Raw genomic sequence first — 21,962 nt, 5'->3', positions numbered from 1 at the left:
AGTTTCTGTGCCAAAAAAGACCCAGTTTTTGTGTTGAGTCTCTTAACACTGGCAAGTTAAAACCAGATTCCACACCTCCAGGGAGAAGCTGGTCAGGGCTCCTTGCCTGATGGAATAGTATTTTGTGGTACGTTCAGGCTTCAATTTGTGTTTGTTATATTGACTCAAGCTTTGCTATGCTAAAAAAGGCATATTGTAATGTTCATATAGTTCCTTTCAATTTCTTTTGTTCAGTAGTGGGAGGGGTTTTTCTCTGTATCTAGTATAGTTTTGATGGTAGGAAATAACAGGTCACCAGCTTTCATCAGCTTTCTCTGCATCACAATTGGTCATTTTTCTAATATACCTTATTGGTGTTTTTCTTCTCCTTTCATCTCAGCCTATTTTCTATGGTTTGTGATGTTATTTTGTGGAGGAAATACCTTATTTCGTATGAAGTATGTTTAGTAAGTTTTCAAACATTTTCTCCCTATTGCTATAGCCAGTTATTTCATTCAAGTTTTTTTTAAAGTGTGCTCTTTTTTTTTTCTTATTTTGGAGCATATTTGTATATTTGCGGTTCCTATGAGCATTCCATTTCTTACTGTGTAGAACTCTGATTTGAATTGATGCTTCCTAACACAGAGGTATGCAATGTAAATACCCCAACCTTGCATTTCTTAATTCAATGTGTAGAACATGTCCATGGTCACAGCTAGCATCTCCTGTCCTGTGTCTAGCAGGATGAATCAATTACAATTTACAGGATCAACCTGAGTTCCTCTCCAACCTTTTATCCCTGAGTATATAATACTTGGAAACAATGGAAAGCTACAGGCCCCATTGTCTGCTTTTAGTACTCTTGTCATCTTTTTCTTCCTAAATACAAAATTTAAAATTCTGAAAACATAGCCCATAATGTGCAGTGGGCCAGTGGATGAAGGATAGCAGGTTGAGAACCAGGGAATAATATTCTGACTACCTTCAAAACTGCAGCCATACACAGAGAGGAGAACTCCAGTTTTGGCTGGAAATTTCTGAGCCAGAGAGCAGAAGCTCAGCGAGGAAACTTAAGTTCTCTGGTTTCTTTCAAGATGGTATAGTTGTTTCTTCCATGAGGCAAAGTGAAGCATACCATTGTGTGTGTGTGTGTGTTTTCTAACTTTCTGAGCTTTATACTTTGTAGACATGCCTACTCAATACTGGCTTGGGGCCAGAATTAAGTTTTGGAGGTTTTCCAACAGTTGTTCCATCTTCTATGCCTCCAAAAGTTCTATGCCTCCATACGTCAGGAAAGTTCATATCAGAGGTTGACGGCCAGATGCTATTTTGAATTTGGTTGTGTTTTCTGAGCAAAATCATATGAAGCCTCAAAGGCATGATATTTATAATTTTTTTTGGTACCATGACTGACAAAATTTGCAAATATAGATTCAGTAGGCTATGCCTCACTTTGTAGGAAGGAAAGATTCATTATCTCCTTACTCTTCTCAGGAATCTTTTAATCATTTCTTCTGGCTATTTTTTTAAAGAATTATATGAGGCAAAAATATTAGTCTGTACAGAAGATCTGAGCTCAAATCTTTGATGATACCAGTCAGAGGGGGCCATTCTTTGTTTAGTCACTAAGCCATGTCTGACTCTTTTGTGACTCCCTAGACTACAGCCCTCCAGGCTCCTCTGTCCATGAGATTTCCCAGACAAGAATCCTGGAGTAGCCATTACCTTCTCCAAAAGAGGCTAAGCTATGATAATGAATAGACCCAAATATGCAATAAGTCAGTGAAAAGGAAGGTTATTTCTCATTCACCTAATAATTCGTAATGTTTCAGATCAATAAAAGGCTATTAGTGAAATGAGGTAATGAGGTACGGGTATTTTTTGGTATAAAATCACTCAGAGGCTCAAGAAAATGATAGTTTTCTTGCCAATCTTTAACTTTCAAGATCACCCTGGTGGTTACTATTCCAACTAGCCAGGAAGGGTAACATGCATAGAACTCCACCTGGGCAGTTGTAGGTCAGGACTGGAAGTGACCCAGGTCATTTCTGCTCACTTTTCATTCACTGGAACTCAGTCACAGAGCCAGAACTAACCCTTAAACAAGTTAGTCCCTGCAGTCCAAGATAGATGGGGGAGAAAGGTGGGCTGTTCCGGAAGAAGATAAAAATAGGCTTTGATAAACAACTTGAAATTTCTGCCTGATTGTACTATCTTGAAAATCCCATCAGGACATTGAATTCTTAGAGTTATGCAACTTGACTCCCCCAAAGCCACAGATGATCAGATTCAGCTCTTTTTGTTGGGCTCTGCAGAACAGTTCATGGGAGGCTTTAGCAAGGACTGCATCTGCATATGAATTGCACTGAGCTTCAAAGTCCTTTCAACATCCACAGAGAAAAATAGAACAGTTTGCAAAACCAATATGCTCGCAAATGTGAAACAGCATTAACAAACGTAGCATTTGTGAACTTCAGCTAATTACTGGTACACTTCCTCCATCCTGTCATGTAAATGTACACTAGCTGCTTGAACCAAATGCAGAAACTCTTTGAACATCTGCTCTAGGCTACAGAATGCTGATTTGTTTAGGCTAGGTCAAAGTACGATTTATTAAAGAAAAGAATTATATGCATTAAACTAACATGCCTCACTGTATTATTTAAAAATCTAGAAATATTATCCAAATCCCTAGTAATAATTCTGAAACAACTGGGGAGTGTGTATAAGATAGAAATTACCACCAAACTACTTTTTAAGTTTTTTTTTATAGTGTTAGGTTTGTTTTTTTTTTCCCCATTTATTTTTATTAGTTGGAGACTAATTACTTTACAATATTGTAGTGGTTTTTGCCATACATTGACATGAATCAGCCATGGATTTACATGTGTTCCCCATCCTGATCCCCCCTCCCACCTCCCTCCCCATCCCATCCCTCTGGGTCTTCCCAGTGCACCAGCCCCTAGCACTTGTCTCATGCATCCAACCTGCACGGGCGATCTGTTTCACACTTGATAATATACATGTTTCGATGCTATTCTCTCAGATCATCCCACCCTCACCTTCACCCATAGAGTCCAAAAGTCTGTTCTATACATCTGTGTCTCTTTTTATATCTTGCATATAGGGTTATCATTACCATCTTTCTAAATTCCATATATATGTGTTAGTATACTGTATTGGTCTTTATCTTTCTGGCTTACTTCACTCTGTATAATGGGCTCCAGTTTTATCCATCTCATTAGAACTGACTCAAATATATTGTTTTTAATGGCTGAGTAATATTCCATTGTGTATATGTACCACAGATTTCTTATGCTCCCAGAATATTGGAAATAAAAGCAAAAATAAATAAATGGGACCTAATTAAACTTAAAAGCTTTTGCACAACAAAGGAGACTATAGGCAAGGTGAAAAGACAGCTTTCAGAATGGGAGAAAATAATAGCAAATGAAGAAACAGACAAAGGATTAATCTCAAAAATATACAAGCAACTCCTGAAGCTCAATTCCAGAAAAATAAATGACCCAATCAAAAAATGGGCCAAAGATCTAAACAGACATTTCTCCAAAGAAGACATACAGATGGCTAACAAACACATGAAAAGATGCTCAACATCACTCATCATCAGAGAAATGCAAATCAAAACCTCAATGAGGTACCATTGCACACCAGTCAGAATGGCTGCTATCCAAAAGTCTACAAGCAATAAATGCTGGAGAGGGCGTGGAGAAAAGGGAACACCCTTACACTGTTGGTGGGAATGCAAACTAGTACAGCCACTATGGAGAACTGTGTGGAGATTCTTTTTAAGTTTTTGCAAACTGAATGAACTACCACCTCACAGCAATAAGAATTGAATAGTGAATCTTAAGTCTGGAACATACAGAGTATTCTAAATAGAACTCTATCATCTTTCATTTTACCTATAAAAACTGTAACTGTTTCATGCTTCCTCACAATGGGCATTTTGGGGGGGGGGGTTATTTTGGGTAGTTTTTGCATTTCTGTTACCTTTACTAGGTAGAGCAAGCAGACAGGTTGCTGAGACTTCATTACATTTGCTATTAAAATCTCTTCTTTCATACAATACGTGAACAAACTTATTTTGAGTGCAGCGTCATTCCCAAGGATTATTTATTGTGATTGCTTTATCTATTCACTGAGAATCTTAATAGTCTTGGTTCTTTATTTCAGTGACAGCCATTCTGACAGGTAGAACCTGTGCATATTCTGGTTTTTCAAACCTTTTTCTCCTTGTCCACAGTGATCTTGCTTCCTTACCCTTCAGACGAGACTATCTTTCTCAAAGTCTCTGGTGTTTACACAGTTTACTGAAAAGAATTAAATTTTATTTTTGATTTACATGGAAGCAGGCTGGTATAATGAAATAGCCTCAGAACTAGAATCAAGATTTATTTCAAGATTCCATTTCGAGTGGATCATTCCAACTCTATGATCAAATTTCAAAAGTTACCCAAGCATACATCCATAAGACAAAATAACTTGGGTTTATTTTACAATTACTATCTGGAATTTCATCTGTGCTTGTTTTATATTTATTTTATGTATGTATTAAACCTATAGACCTGCATCACCAGATAATATGTTAGGTATTGAGATTAAAAATAATATAATAAACCTCTTTATGCCTTAACTTAGCTCAAGTGTGTGCTAAGTTGCTTCAGTCATGTCTGAGTCTTTGGCACCCTGTGGACCGTAGCCTGCCAGGCTCCTCTGTCCATGGAATTCTTTAGGCAAGAATATTGGAGTGGATTGCTACGCCCTCCTCCAAGGGATCTTCCTGACACAGGGATCAGACTTGTATCTCTTATGTCTCCTGTATCGGCAGGCGGGCTCTTTACCATTGCACCACCTGGGAAGCCCAACTTACCTCATCATCTCCACTTAATAGTTGAGAAACTCACACACACACAGCTTGACGATTTGACTAGGCTTCATAGCAGCAGAGCCGGAATTCAAAGCCAGGGTGAGCAGCTGTAGAGCCTGTCCCCGGAACCACTGTATACTGCCTTAAGCATGAAAGAGGAGTCTCACTCTTTAAAGAGCTCACAGGCCACAGGTGAAAGCTAACATGTAAACCGTTAGGGTAATGTGATGCATGCCATATATTAACAGTAATACATACAATGTAGAAGTTGGTTTGCTTTGTGCTAGTCACACTGCTGTTTTAAGAATATTATGACACAATCCTCAGAGCAAATCTTCAAAATGGGTATAACTATCCCCCGTTTGTGTGTGTGTGTTCTAATGTAAGAAAACTGAGTCTATGAGAGTTTGATTAATTTTCCTAGTACTGTATTGGTCTGAGCTGGGATTAGAAATCATATTTGCCTGATTTCACATCCTGTTTTTGTTACCATCTGTCACACTCCACTGCATACACAGCAACCCTAGTTTGAAATTCTCTGAAATTTATTTCTCTATTGTTGTTGTACTTATTCTTCCCATGAAATTACAATTTTAAAGAAATAAATAGGCTGCCCAAATTTGCCAACAATGCATGAAAGAACAAAATCATCATCCTTAATAACTGCTCAAAGAATTCACAAACCAAAACAACAGGATTGTTTAGAATGGTTTTACACTGCAGTCAAAAAACTGCAAAGTCAAACAACTTTAAACCTTTGCTTCCTGTCTGCTGGCAGTTGAATCCATGTTGTTCCTAATAAATTTAGATACTTGTATCAGAGAAAGGAAAGTGAAAGTCACTCAGTCCTGTCTGACTTTGCGACCACATGGACTAGTTCTTGAGGCCAGATTACTGGAGTGGGTAGCTTTTTCCCTTCTCCAGTGGATCTTCCCAACCCAGGAATTGAACCAGGGTCTCTTGCGACCACATGGACTAGTTCTTGAGGCCAGATTACTGGAGTGGGTAGCTTTTTCCCTTCTCCAGTGGATCTTCCCAACCCAGGAATTGAACCAGGGTCTCCTGCATCACAGGAGGAATTTTTTACCTGAACTGCCTCCTGAGAAATATCTATGCAGGTCAAGAAGCAACAGTTAGAACAGGACATGGGACAACAGACAGGCTCTGAATCGGGAAAGGAGCACATTAATGCTATATATTGTCACTCTGCTTATTTAACTCAAATGCAGAGTACATCATGAGAAACGCTGGACTGGAGGAAGCACAAGCTGGAATCAAGATTGCTGGGAGAAATATTAGTAAACTGAGATATGCAGATGACACCACCCTTATGGCAGAAAGTGAAGAAGAACTAAAGAGCCTCTTGATGAAAATGAAAGAGGAGAATGACAACACTGGCTTAAAACTCAACATTCAAAAAACTAAGATCATGACATCTGGTCCCATCACTTCATGGAAAATAGATGGAAAAATACGGAAACAGTGGCAGACTTTATTTTGGGGGGCTCCAAAATGACTGCAGATGGTGACTGTAGCCATGAAGTTAAAAGACACTTGCTCCTTGAAAGAAAAGTTATGACCAACCTGAACAGCATATTAAGAAGCAGAGACATTACTTTGCCAACAAAGGCCCATCTAGTCAAAGCTATGGTTTTACCAGTAGTCATGTATGGATGTGAGGGTTGGACTATAAAGAAAGCTGAGAGCCAAAGAATTGATACTTTTGAACTGTGGTATTGGAGAAGATCCTTGAGAGTCCCTTGGACTACAAGGAGATCAAACCAGTCCATCCTAAAGGAAATCAGTTCTGAATATTCATTGGAACGACTGATGCTGAAGCTAAACTTCCAATACTTTGGCCACCTGATGTGAAGAACTGATTTGTTTGAAAAGATCCTGATGCTGGGAAAGATTGAAGGCGGGAGGAGAAGGGGATGACAGAGGATGAGATGGTTGGATGGCATCACTGACTCAATGGACATGAGCTTGAGTAAGCTCTGGGTGTTGGTGATGGACAGGGAAGCCTGGCGTTCTGTAGTCCATGGGGTCGCAAAGAGTCAGACATGAGTTAGCAACTGAACTGAACTGAACACAAAGCACGCACACATGTGCAATAGCAGACACAGACAACTTAAGAATTCTTGTGAAGTTCAATTATTATGATACAGAAAAGATTCAAGAAGATTAATTCTGTGTTGCTCTCAAGTGTTCAGTTACAAAGAATTCAGTTCCATTAATTATCTTGCTTGATATATATGCTTACTGAGAAAGTTTGCTGATAAAGTTGGACTTAAATACAGGTTTATAAGCTGGATGTTTGTACAAGGTTTCAAGTTCCAAGATCAGTTTGAAAAATACATTCAGAAGGAGCCACCTTGCAGTTCTCAGATTTTGACCCTTGAGCAGCTTACTAGAGCATGGATCTGGATGAGAACAATATTACAGAAGCATAAACACAAAGTGTGTGACATATATTAATATTTGGTATTTGATTTTTTGACTTTACCACTTTTCTTCAGTTTGGCATGGAATCTTTTTCAACCTAAAGCATTTTCAATTTGTTAGAAACTGCTTTCTTACTGATAGTTGATGGTCAGTCTCTGACAGTCAACCTCTATTATGTCTAATATTTGATATGTATCTTTTTTTCTAAAGGGATAAATGCTACTTTAGGAAGAACCAAAAACAAACACAATAAACAGTGATGGTCATTGAGCACAAATGTTTGCTCATGTACTAAAGCAAGAGAATCGCTTCATCTCTCACTTTTAGGAAAAAAACAACTAGGAATAATAAAAAATTGGACATCTGGTCACTGAAGATGCATTTTGGCTTTCTATGAAAAACTGGGTCAATGATCACTCATAGACCCTTAACACTAAAGACCCTTTCAAAATCTCAATAAAAGTATTGAAGAATAGATTATAGTTAATTTGGGTAGCAGATGCATTAAGTAAAAATATCTTTGAACCCTAGTCATTAACTGAATTGTAAGTCTTAGATTTAAAACAAAGGACCAATTATGTTGCCCTCAATAGAAGAAATCATGTATTCCTTAGCTGTATGTTTAATAACACAGCTTTGCTTCAAATGAGGGATTATATTAACCATAGAATTAAATCTGTAATTGTTAAACCATGAAAGTCCCAAGGTGAAAAGATTTAATTTGTAGATATTTATGTTGTTCGATTGAGAAAAATGCTTTATTTAAAAATACGTTTTCTGAGTGATCATCATATGTTTCTAATATTCTGTGTTCAATATCTATAGGGATTTTCCTTCAAATTTCTTAGCTGTTCACATCTCTCTTAGATGCAGTTGTTGTTCTCAGTGATATCATTTTAATTCTCTCCTTTGTCCTTGCCATGACAAAACAGAAGTCTTTCAAGTACAACCCATGTATGTAGGAAATAAAAATATCTAAATACGTTTCTTTAATATTCAGATATATCTCTGAATAGTTTTATTATCTCGAAGTTATTCTTCTTTGATTGTGAAGCACTGGATCTATGTCTGCCTATGAAAATTCATGAACTTGCATTGAATCTGGCCCTGCTTCCTCTACATTACCCACCCCACCCTTCTTTCTGTTTCCTTTTCTGGTCTCATCCAGCTCATGGCAGCCTGACAGATCAAGTGGAGCCATGCTCCCTAATTCCTGTGGGGTTAAGCAAATGCTTTTGCTTTTGTCAGGGAGACCACCCTTTCCTTCATTTACTTCTTTTGGAAAGAAAGAAAGTCTCATACTCAGTCATGTCTGACTCTTTGCAACACCATGGACTATGCAGTCCATGGAATTCTCTAGATCAGAACACTGGAGTGGGTAGCCTTTCCCTTTTCCAGGGGATCTTCCCAACCCAGGAATCCTTTTTTTTTTTTTTTTTTTTTGTACCTTTTTTGAGTACCTATCAAATTCAGTTTTATCCTTCAGACATCATCAAGGCCAAGGCCTCTTGGAAGCTTTCATTGATATCCAAAGGCATCTTTCTGATAGCCTTGACTAGCACATTATGAATGGTTTATCAAAGCACTTGCCACAGTTTATTACAACTTCATGTTTCTTTTGTCTTTATCCTCTCCTAGATACTGAACTGACTGAAGACTCATACCCCTGGCCCTAAGACCTTGATAGTGTCATAGTAAGCAATAAGTAAATAGGTAAATAAATACATAGACATGTAGTTTTACTAAAGTGCTGCATTTCTCTATAAATGTCATATGTACTAGTACTTCATTTAGAAGAAAACAATATGTGTATTTATGTCCTGAGTTGTTCCAGGTGTTAATTAGCTTATCAAGAAATTTAAAAACAGGAGAGTAGCTTAAATTATAAGCCATGTGAAAGATGAAAAAAAGAGAAAGTTAAGGTAAGAGCACAAAATGGAACAGAAACAAAAGCTTAGGTGATAATTGTGAATACAAATAATGCTTATTTTTCTTCTGCTCCCATCATAGTATTGTTGTCCAATTATAACTCTGAATGCTGAGTTTTTCTCTGTATTTAAAGTATATGTTTGTCACCTGCCATTTCTTCTAGTTTTATACAGGACATGTATATCTAACTTGCCCAAAGTTTTGGAGAAAACTTTATGAACAGCCTGAGTATTTGGTCATTTCCTCAGAATCCTCTTCCTCTTCTTATCTCTCCCTGGTGGCCCCTCATTTCAGGCTTTAATACAATTGTACTAAGTTATACTAATTGGTACATTCTATTCCACATGTTTGGAGCTAGTTATGTTGGAAGATAAAGTGCACATTTGCATAAATGAATATGTATCAGATGCAAAATAATGCACAAATATGTGCCTGTGATTTACTGGATAAAATCTTAGTTCATAGTGCATTCAAAAATACCTTTACCATTTGACCACAGAAAGAATAACTGAATTCTATTTTATTGGATATTATGTGTGCAAAATAATTTCTGATTTCAAATACAATGATCAATATATAAATCTTACTGACATGAATGAAAACTGAAATAATGTCCACATCTCTTTTTACCTTACACTAGTTGACTCTATATTTTTTCTGGTTAATTAACACCTTGTTTTATCCATGTCTTTTTCTTCTTAAAAATCAGGATGCTATTAATAAGTTTAATCTCATTGAACTTCAATTTTCTTATCTGTAAAAAATGGAATTAAGCTTTTTTTCTGGGTGAAAGCGCTATATAAGTGGCAATCTTATCTTTATTGAATCCACCTGAAAATTTTGGTTAAAAAAATGGTATCAGAAAAAAGTTAGTCTTATTGTCCCAGGAGAAAAATATATATAATTTTGGAACAAACCTAATATCTCTTTCCTGTTTTGTCTAATATAATAATGCACTTTGTTAATGCTAATCTTTAAAAGAGTTCACCTGTCGACTACTTTTTGAGTGCCTCCTATAAACCTGGTGCTGCTCTATGTGACAGGAACATACCATTGTAGAAAGGAAAGGAAAATCCCTTATGGCACAGAGTTTACATTCTAGAGTAAATTCATGTAAAGAGAGAGATATATCTTTTCAGTTGTTAACAGTAGGCCAGTCACTGTGATAGGTGCTGTATGTATATCGTATCATCTCATTTAATTTTTACCCAAACCTTGAAAATTATCTATTATTGCCCCAATGTACAGAATTGGAAATTGAGACTCAGAAAGGTAAAGTGGTTTCCAAGATCTCAAAGATCAGTAAATTATATAACAAGGGTTCAAATAACTTATACCTGACTATAAGGCCTGCATTTCTAAGTGTGTGTGTGTGTGTTTAGTCGCTCAGTAATATTTGACTCTTTGGAATACTATGGACTGTAGCCTACCAGGCTCCTCTGTCCATGGGATTTTTCCAGCAAGAATACTAGAGTGGACTGCCATTTCCTCCTCCAGAGGATCTTCCCCACTGAGGGGTCAAACAAGCCTCTCCCATGTTTCCTGCATTACAGGCAGATTCCTTACCTCTGAGTCACTGAGGAAGCTCTAAAAGAGTTACTCTTAATTGGAAAAGTACATACAAATAAAGTGGAGAATAAACAACTTGTCACAAGATCAGAGAACCCTACCCTTTTTACCAGCAGTATTCATTTTGAAGGGCTAGCTTTTGCAGGATTTCCTGATTTCTAACATCTGAAATTCTGCTTCCCTATGGAGATCTTGATCAGTCTACGATATAACCTACATTTTCTAGATTCTAGATTTGACTTCCATGAGTCAGCTTTACCTATTTTTTAGACCCTGGTTTCTCATTTCCTGTTTATCAAAATTTAATTGAATCCATGAGCTTTATGGATATTCATTTTTCCACTTTTAATTAACAATAAAAATTATGGAACTAATATCCTCTAGGCCACTTCCAGGGTTGGGATGCAAATGCAGATAAAACAGAGAATCTGTCCAAATTGAATCCACTAGCTTCCTTTGGCTTAGCTAATTGACTGGTTCACATTTTTTTCTTTCTTCTTATGTGTATGTGTATCTCTTAAGGTCTATTTATGATAAATGTCATGATTTCTTTTGAGTTTTTTTTTTTCAATTTGATGAGAAATATGCATACATAGTTACATATTTTACATAGTTACATATGTAATACACATGTTGTTGTTTAGTCACTAAGTTGTATCTGATTTTTTGCAATTCCATGGACTCTAGCCCACCAACCACTCCCCTCTGTCTGCGGGATTTCCCAGGCAAGAATACTGGAGTGGGTTGCCATTTCCTTCTCCAGGGTATGTTCTCGACCCAGGGATTGAACCCACATCTCCTGCATTGGCAGTGGATTCTTTACTACGGAGCCACATGGGAAGTCCAAGACATAGAAGTATGTATATATATATATTTCTTATCCAATTGTGTGTAGATGTGTGTATATACATACATAAGCAAATATTAAAATGTACATATTCATATATTTATTATAGCTATAGTATATTGTAAATCATGAATATACTATATTCATATACAAATGGATAAAAGAATATACAGAGAAAAACAGGAGAATAATCAACTACACAATCTTCCTACCCAGAAACAAAGTTTTGTATAAAATCTTACAAGCTTAATTAATAACTCAAAATGAACTTATATGTAAGTAAATAAATTTATTCTTTAAATTTCTGTAAATAACTCAAAATAAATGTGCTTATTTGATCAACAAACTAGTCCAATCTATACAAAATAAGTTAAATATACTAATCATTTCATTAAAGTGTTTTTTAATCAATAGAAATCCACAGGAGAGTGCTATGGGTACAAAATATGTGGCGAATATTATTTACTGTAGGTATAAGAAATATACATGTGCCTATATGTAATGAATGAGGCAGATGTATTACATAAACACTAACATATTACATATTTCTAAATTACAGGGAACATAAATCTCTTCCTCAAAGTGACTTCTGCATAACTGAATGTACTGGAGCTTATGAAAATTTATTACGTTTCATCTTGAACCTCATTTGGGAACAGGGACAAAGTTTCTCTTCAAGTTATTCACAAAGCTACTGCAATTTTATATGCACAATCAATATTGATTAATAACCATGAAAAGAGGGCTGTCTTGAACCTGGTATAATTCTATCTTCAGGGAATCTTCAGATTATCAGGGGACACGAAGTTTCATGCTGGCTACAGAGCACTGTGCTCAATTTTGGGCTTTGACAAACGCAAGTTTGTTCAGTAGGTTTTGGCTAATTTCCTTTGGGAAATCAGTAAAATCCATGGATGGTGCTCAGTTTCTGACTTCGAAAGGGGTGAATTCACAAAATTAATATTTTCAAATTTCCTCAAAACCAGAAACATATACGCTTACATTCACATACCTACAAGGCTATATATCACTGATATACACGTGACACAATTATTCCAAATTAAGGCAAAACTTAGGGCATGACCAGAAATCTGACCAAACATACATAAAATATTTATTCAAGAGATGTAAATTTAACTGATCAATCAGTATTCAGTTCTTCATGGCACGTTTAAGAAAATGTTAGCTATCAAAGGTATAATTTGAGAAGCAACGGTAAACATTGAATGTTTAAATCCATGTAAAAAGTCCTGTTTTTGAGTTCATTTTCCTAACATTTTTTTAATATTATGTTGGTACCAATATTTCCACTTACGATTATACTTCAACTGAAATCAGTTCTTATAAAACATAGTCTGTATTACAACTCTAATAAACACATCCTTAACTTTTTTTTTTACTTTCCCCTTTTTTCTTTCTGATTTTCCTTCTCAAGTTAAACTTGGTTAACAACGCTTTCTTTTCTGTTTTTAGATGTCTGAAATCCTACAAAAGTCACTGAAGCACCCTTTTGAACTGATGCAATGTCCCGAGGCTATGCTTCAAACTTTCCTCCTCCCATTTTGCGTTGGAAGACAATCTTCCAGGGGTCTCCTGCGTTTCTGCACTTCTTGTGATCAGAGGCCCTGACAGCTTTAGTTTCTGACAATCTTTTCAAGAATGTTTGTTTAGCGAACATCTTGGAAGATAGAAGTGGTCCTCTCCATGAAGCAAAGGGCAGGTTTGTTTATGGTCCAGTATGATAAAGATCATTTCTCCCTCTGTGGCAAAGGCTGGTTTGCTTGCCGCCATTATATATGAAAAAAATTGAGTTTCTAAGCCCAAGGATATGTCAGCTATGACATAAACCTACTGTGTGTATAGATTTCTCTTAACCTTCATCATATCACCTTGCAGTAATTGGGACTTGGGGAATGGACGTAAGAAAATGACAATACTCTGGCTATTGCTATTTCTGTGAGTAATAAATTGCCCTTTGTCTCTGTCTTCTGCCAGCATTTGTGAAATTGTGGCAGATCCCTTTCAGTTCTTGACATCTGTCTCCCTAATTTCTGTCCTGCTTTATATAAGGATGCTTTTCTCCCCAGAAATCCTTCAGATGATAACTCATTGGTCGATCTTTCTCTCAATTCAATTTCTCTCCATATTTCTGCATCCTTACCTGAACTGTTTCAGTCTAAAGTACCAACTTGTCCAGCATAAAAAAACAAAAATAAACAAGAATCAAGTTAAATAATAAGTGACAATGAACTAAAGTCAGAGAGGTAAAAAGCATAGAAACAAAAGTGTGAAAACACACACAAGTGGATTATACATGGAGTACAGACCCACGTAGATCCATTTGGTAGCTTGTTTTCAACTGTATCCCCATGGAGACATCACTGTAGACATACACTAATTCTAGGAGTTGAGAGGAGGCTGCATCGTCAGGCTGGGTGTCTTGCTCGTTTGACAGATTGACTCTGCTTCCTCTTTTCTTAGGGCTCACTGCTAAAAGTATTACCTCCTTTCAGTCTTACTTTTCACCTCTTTTCCTCACTCCCCCCAACAATAAAATCTGTAGACTCATATTCAGATAAGCATGGCTAGTGATAAAATAATCAGAAATTTTTATTTGAGTGAGTGATATTTATTAACTCTTAATTTAGAGAGTTCCAGAATGGTGAGCAGTAACTCACTGCAACAAGAGTCCTAAGATTCAATGGAAATTGATCATAAATGCATATTTCCTGGCCATATTCCCTAAAGATTTTGATTCAGTAAGCCTGGTAGGACACAGATTTTCCATTTCTAGTAACCTTTTGGGTGACTCTTCTGAAGTTTGTCTCAGAATATGATATAAGAAACTCTGCTCTAGGAACTGCCTCCTTCTGGCATTATGCACATTTGCTCAGCTGTTGCCCAGTCACTCAGTCATGTCCAACTGCTTGCCACTCCACGCCAGGCTTCTCTGTCCCTCACCGTCTCCCAGAGTTTGCTCAAACTCATGTCCATTGAGTAGGTGATGCTATCCAACCATCTCATCCTCTGTCATCCCCTTCTCTTGCGTTCAACCTTTCCCAGCATCAGGGTCTTTTTCAATGAGTCAATACCAAATGTATAGCCTAGCCACTGACAAATGTTAGTTGGTGGCAATAATTTGCCCTGGCAAAATTCAACTACTGAGTGTGTTTTGATAGATTCTTTTTGACCCATAAAATTGAGATTAAATATATGAAAAATGCTTAATGTTAGCATCTGGGGATGTATTTGGAAAAATTTCTTCTGATCTATGGTATAAATCTATGTATTCATTATTAACATTGGCTGTATAGAGAAAGATTTATAAATGTGAGGAAAAAAATTGGAAGTTGTAGCTTGAAAATACTTCTAGTAAAAAACTATTATCCCCCAAATATTCAGTTTGAATAAGTCAAGCAATGTGAACAATTTTGAGCAAAAGACTAAGGGAGTATCTTGAAAAGTAAAAACTATTGCAGTCACTACTGTTGAGATCATAATATATGAAATAAGCTATTAGTGAAAAAATGTCTGTCATCAGTGTTTTGAAATGCATTTAGAGAAAGGGTGTAACATAATGACATTGATTGTTCTGCAAGTATCACTTAATATTCTAACTTCCTAATAATGATGTTCATATAAAAATTATTTCTTTTCATTTTCTCAATATTGCCCAAGCCAAATAGAATTAAATACTCAAATGATAGGAGTATCATAGTAACAGTTTTTCTCTTTAAGCATAAAACAGCACACTTCTGGAATTCCACACTTAAATTTAGTCAGAATACACTCCAAGTGAAACCCAGGAGAATGAAGCAACCCCATGAGTCTAAAATGCTTCAGAAATAAGGATACCACAGTTCAGGATTGGGATTATATTGAAAACATTGCCATCTACACGTTAAATTGAATTATTGTAGGATTACTTGGGGCAATTGATGTTACTAAAACAATTCGATCAATATTCTAACAGGCAAACATTTGCACTGCCAATAGGTACTGTTTATCAATAGACTTCCTCTTAAAAAATAGCAACATAAACTTCAGACAGTACTTTCCAGGTGTTTAATCTTCCCTTTGAAATTTTTTAATAAAAGGTGATGGGACTTACAGTTTACGACAATTTTCACTTTTTTCACATCTGGGAATGACACATCATTTTCTGCACTGCATTCATATTCTCCAGCCTGGTCCCTTGTAATTCCATAGATGTCCAAATATTGTCCGTTTTCAAATGGTTTAGCTACATGAGAAAAATTTTAAAAAGTACAGCGTGTTTAATTGTAGCTGCCTGAGGCTTCATTCAAGTAAAACAACAATTACATGTTTTCCTATTAGATATTGCTGACAAAATAATTCCAAATGAAACTGGGGAATTATTAAACCTTTTGTTCTCTTATGTTCAGAGGTAAAGTCAGAGAAAAAAGCAGAAACTGAACAAGGGATACTAAAACAACTGTTTCCCCAGAACAGGATATACATGTGTTCTTTTTAATTGATTGTGGTCTCCTAACCTCCTCACACATCAAATCAAGCTCTGCACATTTCTGTAATTGAGTTCAACAACCTCCTAGCAGTGTAGATGAAATTCAGTAATATGACTTGGTACATATTGACTTTTATATAGTGTAAGCTAGCAACTTGACATCTAACCTAACTAAATGTTACTTTTCTTTTGGGGAAATCTCACACTCATTCACAAGGTTTCAAGCTAGATGGCTTAATAAAGTATGGAGGTGTATTAAAACATTGCCATATTTCAGTGTTCATACTTATTAAGGTTTTGAAGGAAGGTACACTATATGTAACCCACTAGTGCGTGCATGCTACGCTGCTTCAGTTGTGTCCAACTCTGACTCTTTGCGACCCTACGAACTGGAGGCTCCTCTGTCCATGGGATTCTCCAGGCAAGAATACTGGTGCTGGTTGCCATGCCGTCCTCCAGGGGATCTCCCCGACCCAGGGACTGAACCCTCATGTCTCCTGCTTTGGCAGGTGGGTTCTTTACCACCTGCAGCATCTGGGAAGCCCTATAACCCATCTAATAAATCTAAAAAAAAAAACAAAAAAAACTACAAATCTCAAACCGAGTTAAGTGGCTATAACACAAACTGAATTTTCTTAAAAATATATATTTATTCGTTGAGTGTGTCAGGGCTTAGCTTTAGCGTGTGGGGATCTAGTTTCCTGACCAGGGATGGAATCTTGGTCCCCTGCCTTTGGGAGCATGGAGACTTACCCACTGCACCGCCAGGGAAGTCCCCACACTGAATCATTTTTCAACATTCCAGGGAAAACATTTTATTTGACTAAAAATAGCAGATTAAAAACATAGAACCATAATCACAAATGAAAGAATATTCCCAAGTGAGTGGGATTTGGGGAGAAAAAAAGGTTCCTTTCTGAAATAACAGAATTTTTATTTATTATTTTGAAAGTAAAGAATCACCAGGCAGGAAGGTTCCTGATTATTAGAGACAAAACAGGGGAAGAATGGGCCTATGTTATTTTCAGGAGGAGGAACTTCAAATATAATATTTATATCATCTAATTTTTTTTCCCTGTAGGTTCCCTCGTCCATCAGTTGCTGCACTGTTGCCTTCTAGGTAACTATGACTTTGCTAATTGAAATCTGCAGTGTTTAGAATATATATGATTAAGTCATTTCTCCATTTATCTGGCCAATCACAACTTGTAGGTAGAGGAGAGTTATACTTCTGAGATGACAGTCAGTTAATAAGCTATTGCAGGTATACAGAGGAGAGCTTACAAAAGAAGCAATTGTCTTCAAATTCATATGTTTAAAATCTGATTTTATAATCGTTTCTTTGCTCAACCTAGTTCCTTTATCTGACTCCAATTCACTAATGCAATATTGATTTTCTATTGTTTCTTTCTGTTTCTCTTATTTTTCACCTATACAATGAAGATAATCTAGGCTTAAATGTGTCTGTAAAAACTATTACAATATAGGGAGGACAAAATCCTTATTCACATCTAAGAACTTTAAAATATAATGAATTATGAATGGAGATATTAAACAGAAATTAAAGTATGGGGAAAATTGATAGCCTATATCAGAATTAAATAATCTCATTGGTCAGTATAAAATGAAACCAATCACACGTGAAAAGGTAAAATATTGTGAAAACTGGTAAAAGCAAACCTTATAAGGGTTAAACCTATTTTCAATAGGAGTGGGATGGAAAGGGAGATGAGGGGGTGGTTTAAGAGGGAGGGGACATATGTATACCTATGGCTGATTCATGGTAAAGTTAGACATGCTGCTGCTGCTGCTAAGTCGCTTCAGTTGTGTCTGACTCTGTGTGACCCCATAGACAGCAGCCCACCAGGCTCCGCCGTCCCTGGGATTCTCCAGGCAAGAACACTGGGGTGGGCTGCCACTTCCTTCTCCAATGTTAGACGTAAACCAGCACAGTTCTGTAAAGCGATCATCCTTCAATCAAATAATAAATATATTAAAAGTTTTTTTAAATGACTGGGAATGAGAAGGAAAACTTCATGGGACCAAAGAAATAGAAAGGTGCAACAAACTGTAATTGTGTAGAACAGCATAAAATTAGTAAACTTGTGTTATAATGTGATTTTATAGCATATTATAGAGTATATAATGTATATTATATACATAGATACATATACATCATAGTAATGATATACCTTTTTAGTAATAAATACTTTTCAAAAAAATGTTACATGGGAAATTCCCTGGTGGTCCCGTGGTTAGTACTCCAGCTCCACATTTCCACTGTAGGGGCATACATCCCATCCCTGGATAGGGAAATAAGATCCCACTAGCTGTGTAGTGTGGCCAAAAAACAAGAAATGCGTATCTGAAAACGTTACATGCATGTTCCCATTTTGTGTACTGATAAAATTTTCAGAAGTGTTACCCCTAAAATGCATGTTTTTGATAAATAAATCATTAAATATGATGTGTATTAGTGTATGCTATTGTTTAAAGAAATACATTAGATTTGTATGCCTATGAGGAATAAAATATAATAAAAAAGGGAAAAATAGGCTTCTGAAATATAAAAAGAAGTATTTTTTTCTCTCCTAAATGGTTAAATGGCATATTTTGAAAGATTGACAGCAACTAAAGAAATTGTGTGATAAAATTTCACCAATATCAAAACCACTACTTCATTCAACTCTAGAGAACACTATTTACAGCTATTGAATATTTTTTGTTCGGAGAGTTCACTGTATAATCTATGCACCTAGAGTCAAGGATCCTTCTCCAACCTCATCAGGGAACAATGTATTTACAACTACCAGAATTATCAAAAGATATTTATGCATTGCATAAATCAATCCCTAAAGAGCCAGTGAATGGGTGACACTGCCAATATTAACTATCGATGAGACGACACTAATAAAAAGAAGCATAAATGTATGGCCAACACCTTAATTTTCCTCACTAGATTCCTGAGACTTTAATCCACACCTTTAATTCCATTCACTATGCATCAGTTCTTCCCAAAGGTGTGATCTAAGTATTCTCTGTTTCCATCCTGAGCTCATCTTGCTCTTTTCTCAGTCTAATCGAGCCACGCTTGAATTCCAGATTTGAAACTGGCAGTTGTTTTGCCTAGAATTTATACCCTGGAGTACACTGATTGTCAACAATTTGCTTGGTTGTCTCTTTGGCTTTTGTTATCCTCAGTTTTCCTGAGTCATAATTCTTTACCTTAGTTTTAGACTCAGGGGAACCAAACTTGTCCCTAGATACTTGTCAGGGTCTCCCTCTGTTTTCATCACTCTCCTAGCAAGGTGAGAGAATTTGGCATAGTACACTGAAATGCAAAGATTAACGTTTCAGTTCATGCAATCTAACTAAATTTTTCTCACAAATGAAGGGGAAAGACCAAGACCGAAAGGATACAGTGACTTGGAATCCTTACCACTGCCAAGATTTCACAATGTTTATGATGTTGATGTACTATCCTAGGGTACTCCTTATAAATCTGAAGATGTATTAAAAATGGTGGAGTATTTTTATTTCTTAGGGTACTAATTATAAATATTAGTGAGATATAAACTATTTTGACTTCTTCTGCTTATGGGTTTTACCATTCATCATGAGTGCAAACAACAATTCCTGTTTTGCTATCTCTGTGTTCCTAGCTCTAGCATAGTACTTGAAACAGTATACACTTGGTAAATATTTATTGAATAAGTAAATGCATATATTGATGAAAGAATTAATAAAGTCCTATAAAGGTAGTGCACAAAGAATCTAAAGTAAATGCCCATATTCAAAGAAGTTGTCAGTTTTCTTTTGGTTGAGAGGAAGGGAACGAACTTTAAAGAGTTATCATTCTTACTGACTTCTTGACAAGACAGTGATGGCAGTGGTGAGAACAGACTGTGTAGCTATCATAGATCCTTTTTTAAAATTATAAAGTCTAACAAAAACTTTAAATACACTATTGAAGAAAAAAAGCTAAGTATTGCCTGTAATCTAAACAATAGTTTTCTTTTGTGTTTAATGTGTTTTAGACATGTGTAGATGCTTCTCCAGAAAATAGAGAACTGGAGAAATTCCACAAGCTTGCAGTCATGCCACTATTGCTACCCTCTTCAAAGGGAAGGCTGAAAAATAGGATGCAGCTATGCTTCGTAATTTCACTCTCATACTGATTTCTGATAAGAAACTGGCCAGAAAGGGTTCTATATTGGCCACTAAATGATATCTAGATTTGGCTTTATGATTCGGAAAAGCATGTGAAAATTATTAGTGACAACATCATATTTCTACCAAGTGCTAATATGTTTGCAAAAAACATTTGAAAAAATAACTCTCTTTTCCCTTCATTTCTAGAACACTGTGTGTTGGTTCTGTTCGAATCTTTCAGTTCAGTCGCTCAGTCGTGTCCGACTCTTTGCGACCCCATGAACCGCAGCACGCCAGGCCTCCCTGTCCATCACCAACTCCCAGAGTTCACTCAAACTCATGTCCATCCAGTAGGTGATGCCATCCAGCCATCTCATCCTCTGTCGCCCCCCTTCACCTCCTGCCCCCAATCCCTCCCATCATCAGGGTCTTTTCCAGTGAGTCAACTTTTCACATGAGGGTCCCTTCATTTCTAGTACACTGTGTGTGTGCTCAGTTCGTTTCTTTAGTGGTATCCAATTCTTTGCTGCCCTATGTGCTGTATCCTGCCAGGCTTCTCTGTCTATGGGATTCTCCAGAGAAGAATACTGGAGTGGGTTCCCATGCCCTCCTCCAGGGGATCTTCTGCACCCAGAGATCAAACCCCTGTCTCTTATGTCTGCTGCATAGGCACGTAGGTTCTTTACCACTCAGGCCACCTGGGAAGCCCTTCTAGCACATTATCCTTCACTTATTTTCCTCTCATCTCTCTAACTTTTTCACTTTTTCAAAATCCTTCAAATCTCCCAAATATTGCTTCTGTCTTATGACCCACATTTTTCCTCATTCAGCACATTTCTCAAAATTCAAGGGATCTTGTTTATTCATTTTCATTTCATTATTATCTACATACTGATTAGTATCTGACTGATATATTTAATTTATATCTGTATCCTGAATCTTGGGCACAGTTATTCAGCTGGACATCTCCCTTTGGATGTCTCACATCAAAGATGTCTCGCATCTCAGAATCAAATCACCAAAACTAAACTTACGTTTCCTGCCATACTTGAAACTCCCCCTGAGTTCCAAGTCTCAGTGAGTGATCTGATTATCATCTAGTTGCTCAAGCCACAAATCTTAGCATTAACTTTGACATTACCTTTTGTCTTAGTTCATAAGCCATCAGTCACTGTGTCCTGTCAATTTTACCTCCTAAATAAATTTTCAAGCCTCTCCTAGGAGCCCCTATGTCTCAGTTACTTATCTCTGAATGCAGATACTCAGATGTGCCACTGACTGCATAGTGCTTTGCAGAGTCCTTTCAGTCATTTCCCAAAACCCTTGCTCAGAAACAGTCAACCCATTTTTCAAGGCTGCCCTGCAGGAATATTATTTTTTAGGGTCTCACAACCATTTATTACTCTGCAACTGAATTTTAAAACACTCTTTGAATGCTTCACTTACATTTATGATTGCAATCATTTTCTGTCATCTTGTTGTCTACCAGCATATTTGTGCAAGTGTCTCCTCTATGCATTTTACCATATTGAGTGGTTAGGGATGTGGGTTCTAGAACTAGTCTATATGGCTTCAAATGTCAGCTCTGTCATTTACAAGCTCTGTGACCTGATACAAGGTATTTGATCAATAGTTTACTCAAATATGATGTGTGAGGATAATAA

At 36.7% G+C, this 21,962-nt stretch overlaps 1 protein-coding gene across 1 annotated transcript in view; it reads right to left on the bottom strand.

Annotated features, from left to right (window-relative positions):
- NEGR1 (neuronal growth regulator 1) overlaps positions 1-21,962 on the bottom strand; it is a 965,094-nt gene that overhangs the window by 307,958 nt on the left and 635,174 nt on the right. Inside the window, exon 4 of the mRNA XM_065928428.1 lies at positions 15,772-15,903. Within this exon, the coding sequence (XP_065784500.1) occupies positions 15,772-15,903 (132 nt within the window). The remainder of the gene's footprint in view (positions 1-15,771; positions 15,904-21,962) is intronic.

Source organism: Muntiacus reevesi, chromosome 1 (genome assembly GCF_963930625.1).
Source record: "Muntiacus reevesi chromosome 1, mMunRee1.1, whole genome shotgun sequence".
NCBI classification, from domain to species: Eukaryota; Metazoa; Chordata; class Mammalia; order Artiodactyla; family Cervidae; genus Muntiacus; species Muntiacus reevesi.
The sequence above is the reverse complement of the archived record's forward strand: the minus strand, read 5'-3'. Positions and strand labels throughout refer to the sequence as shown.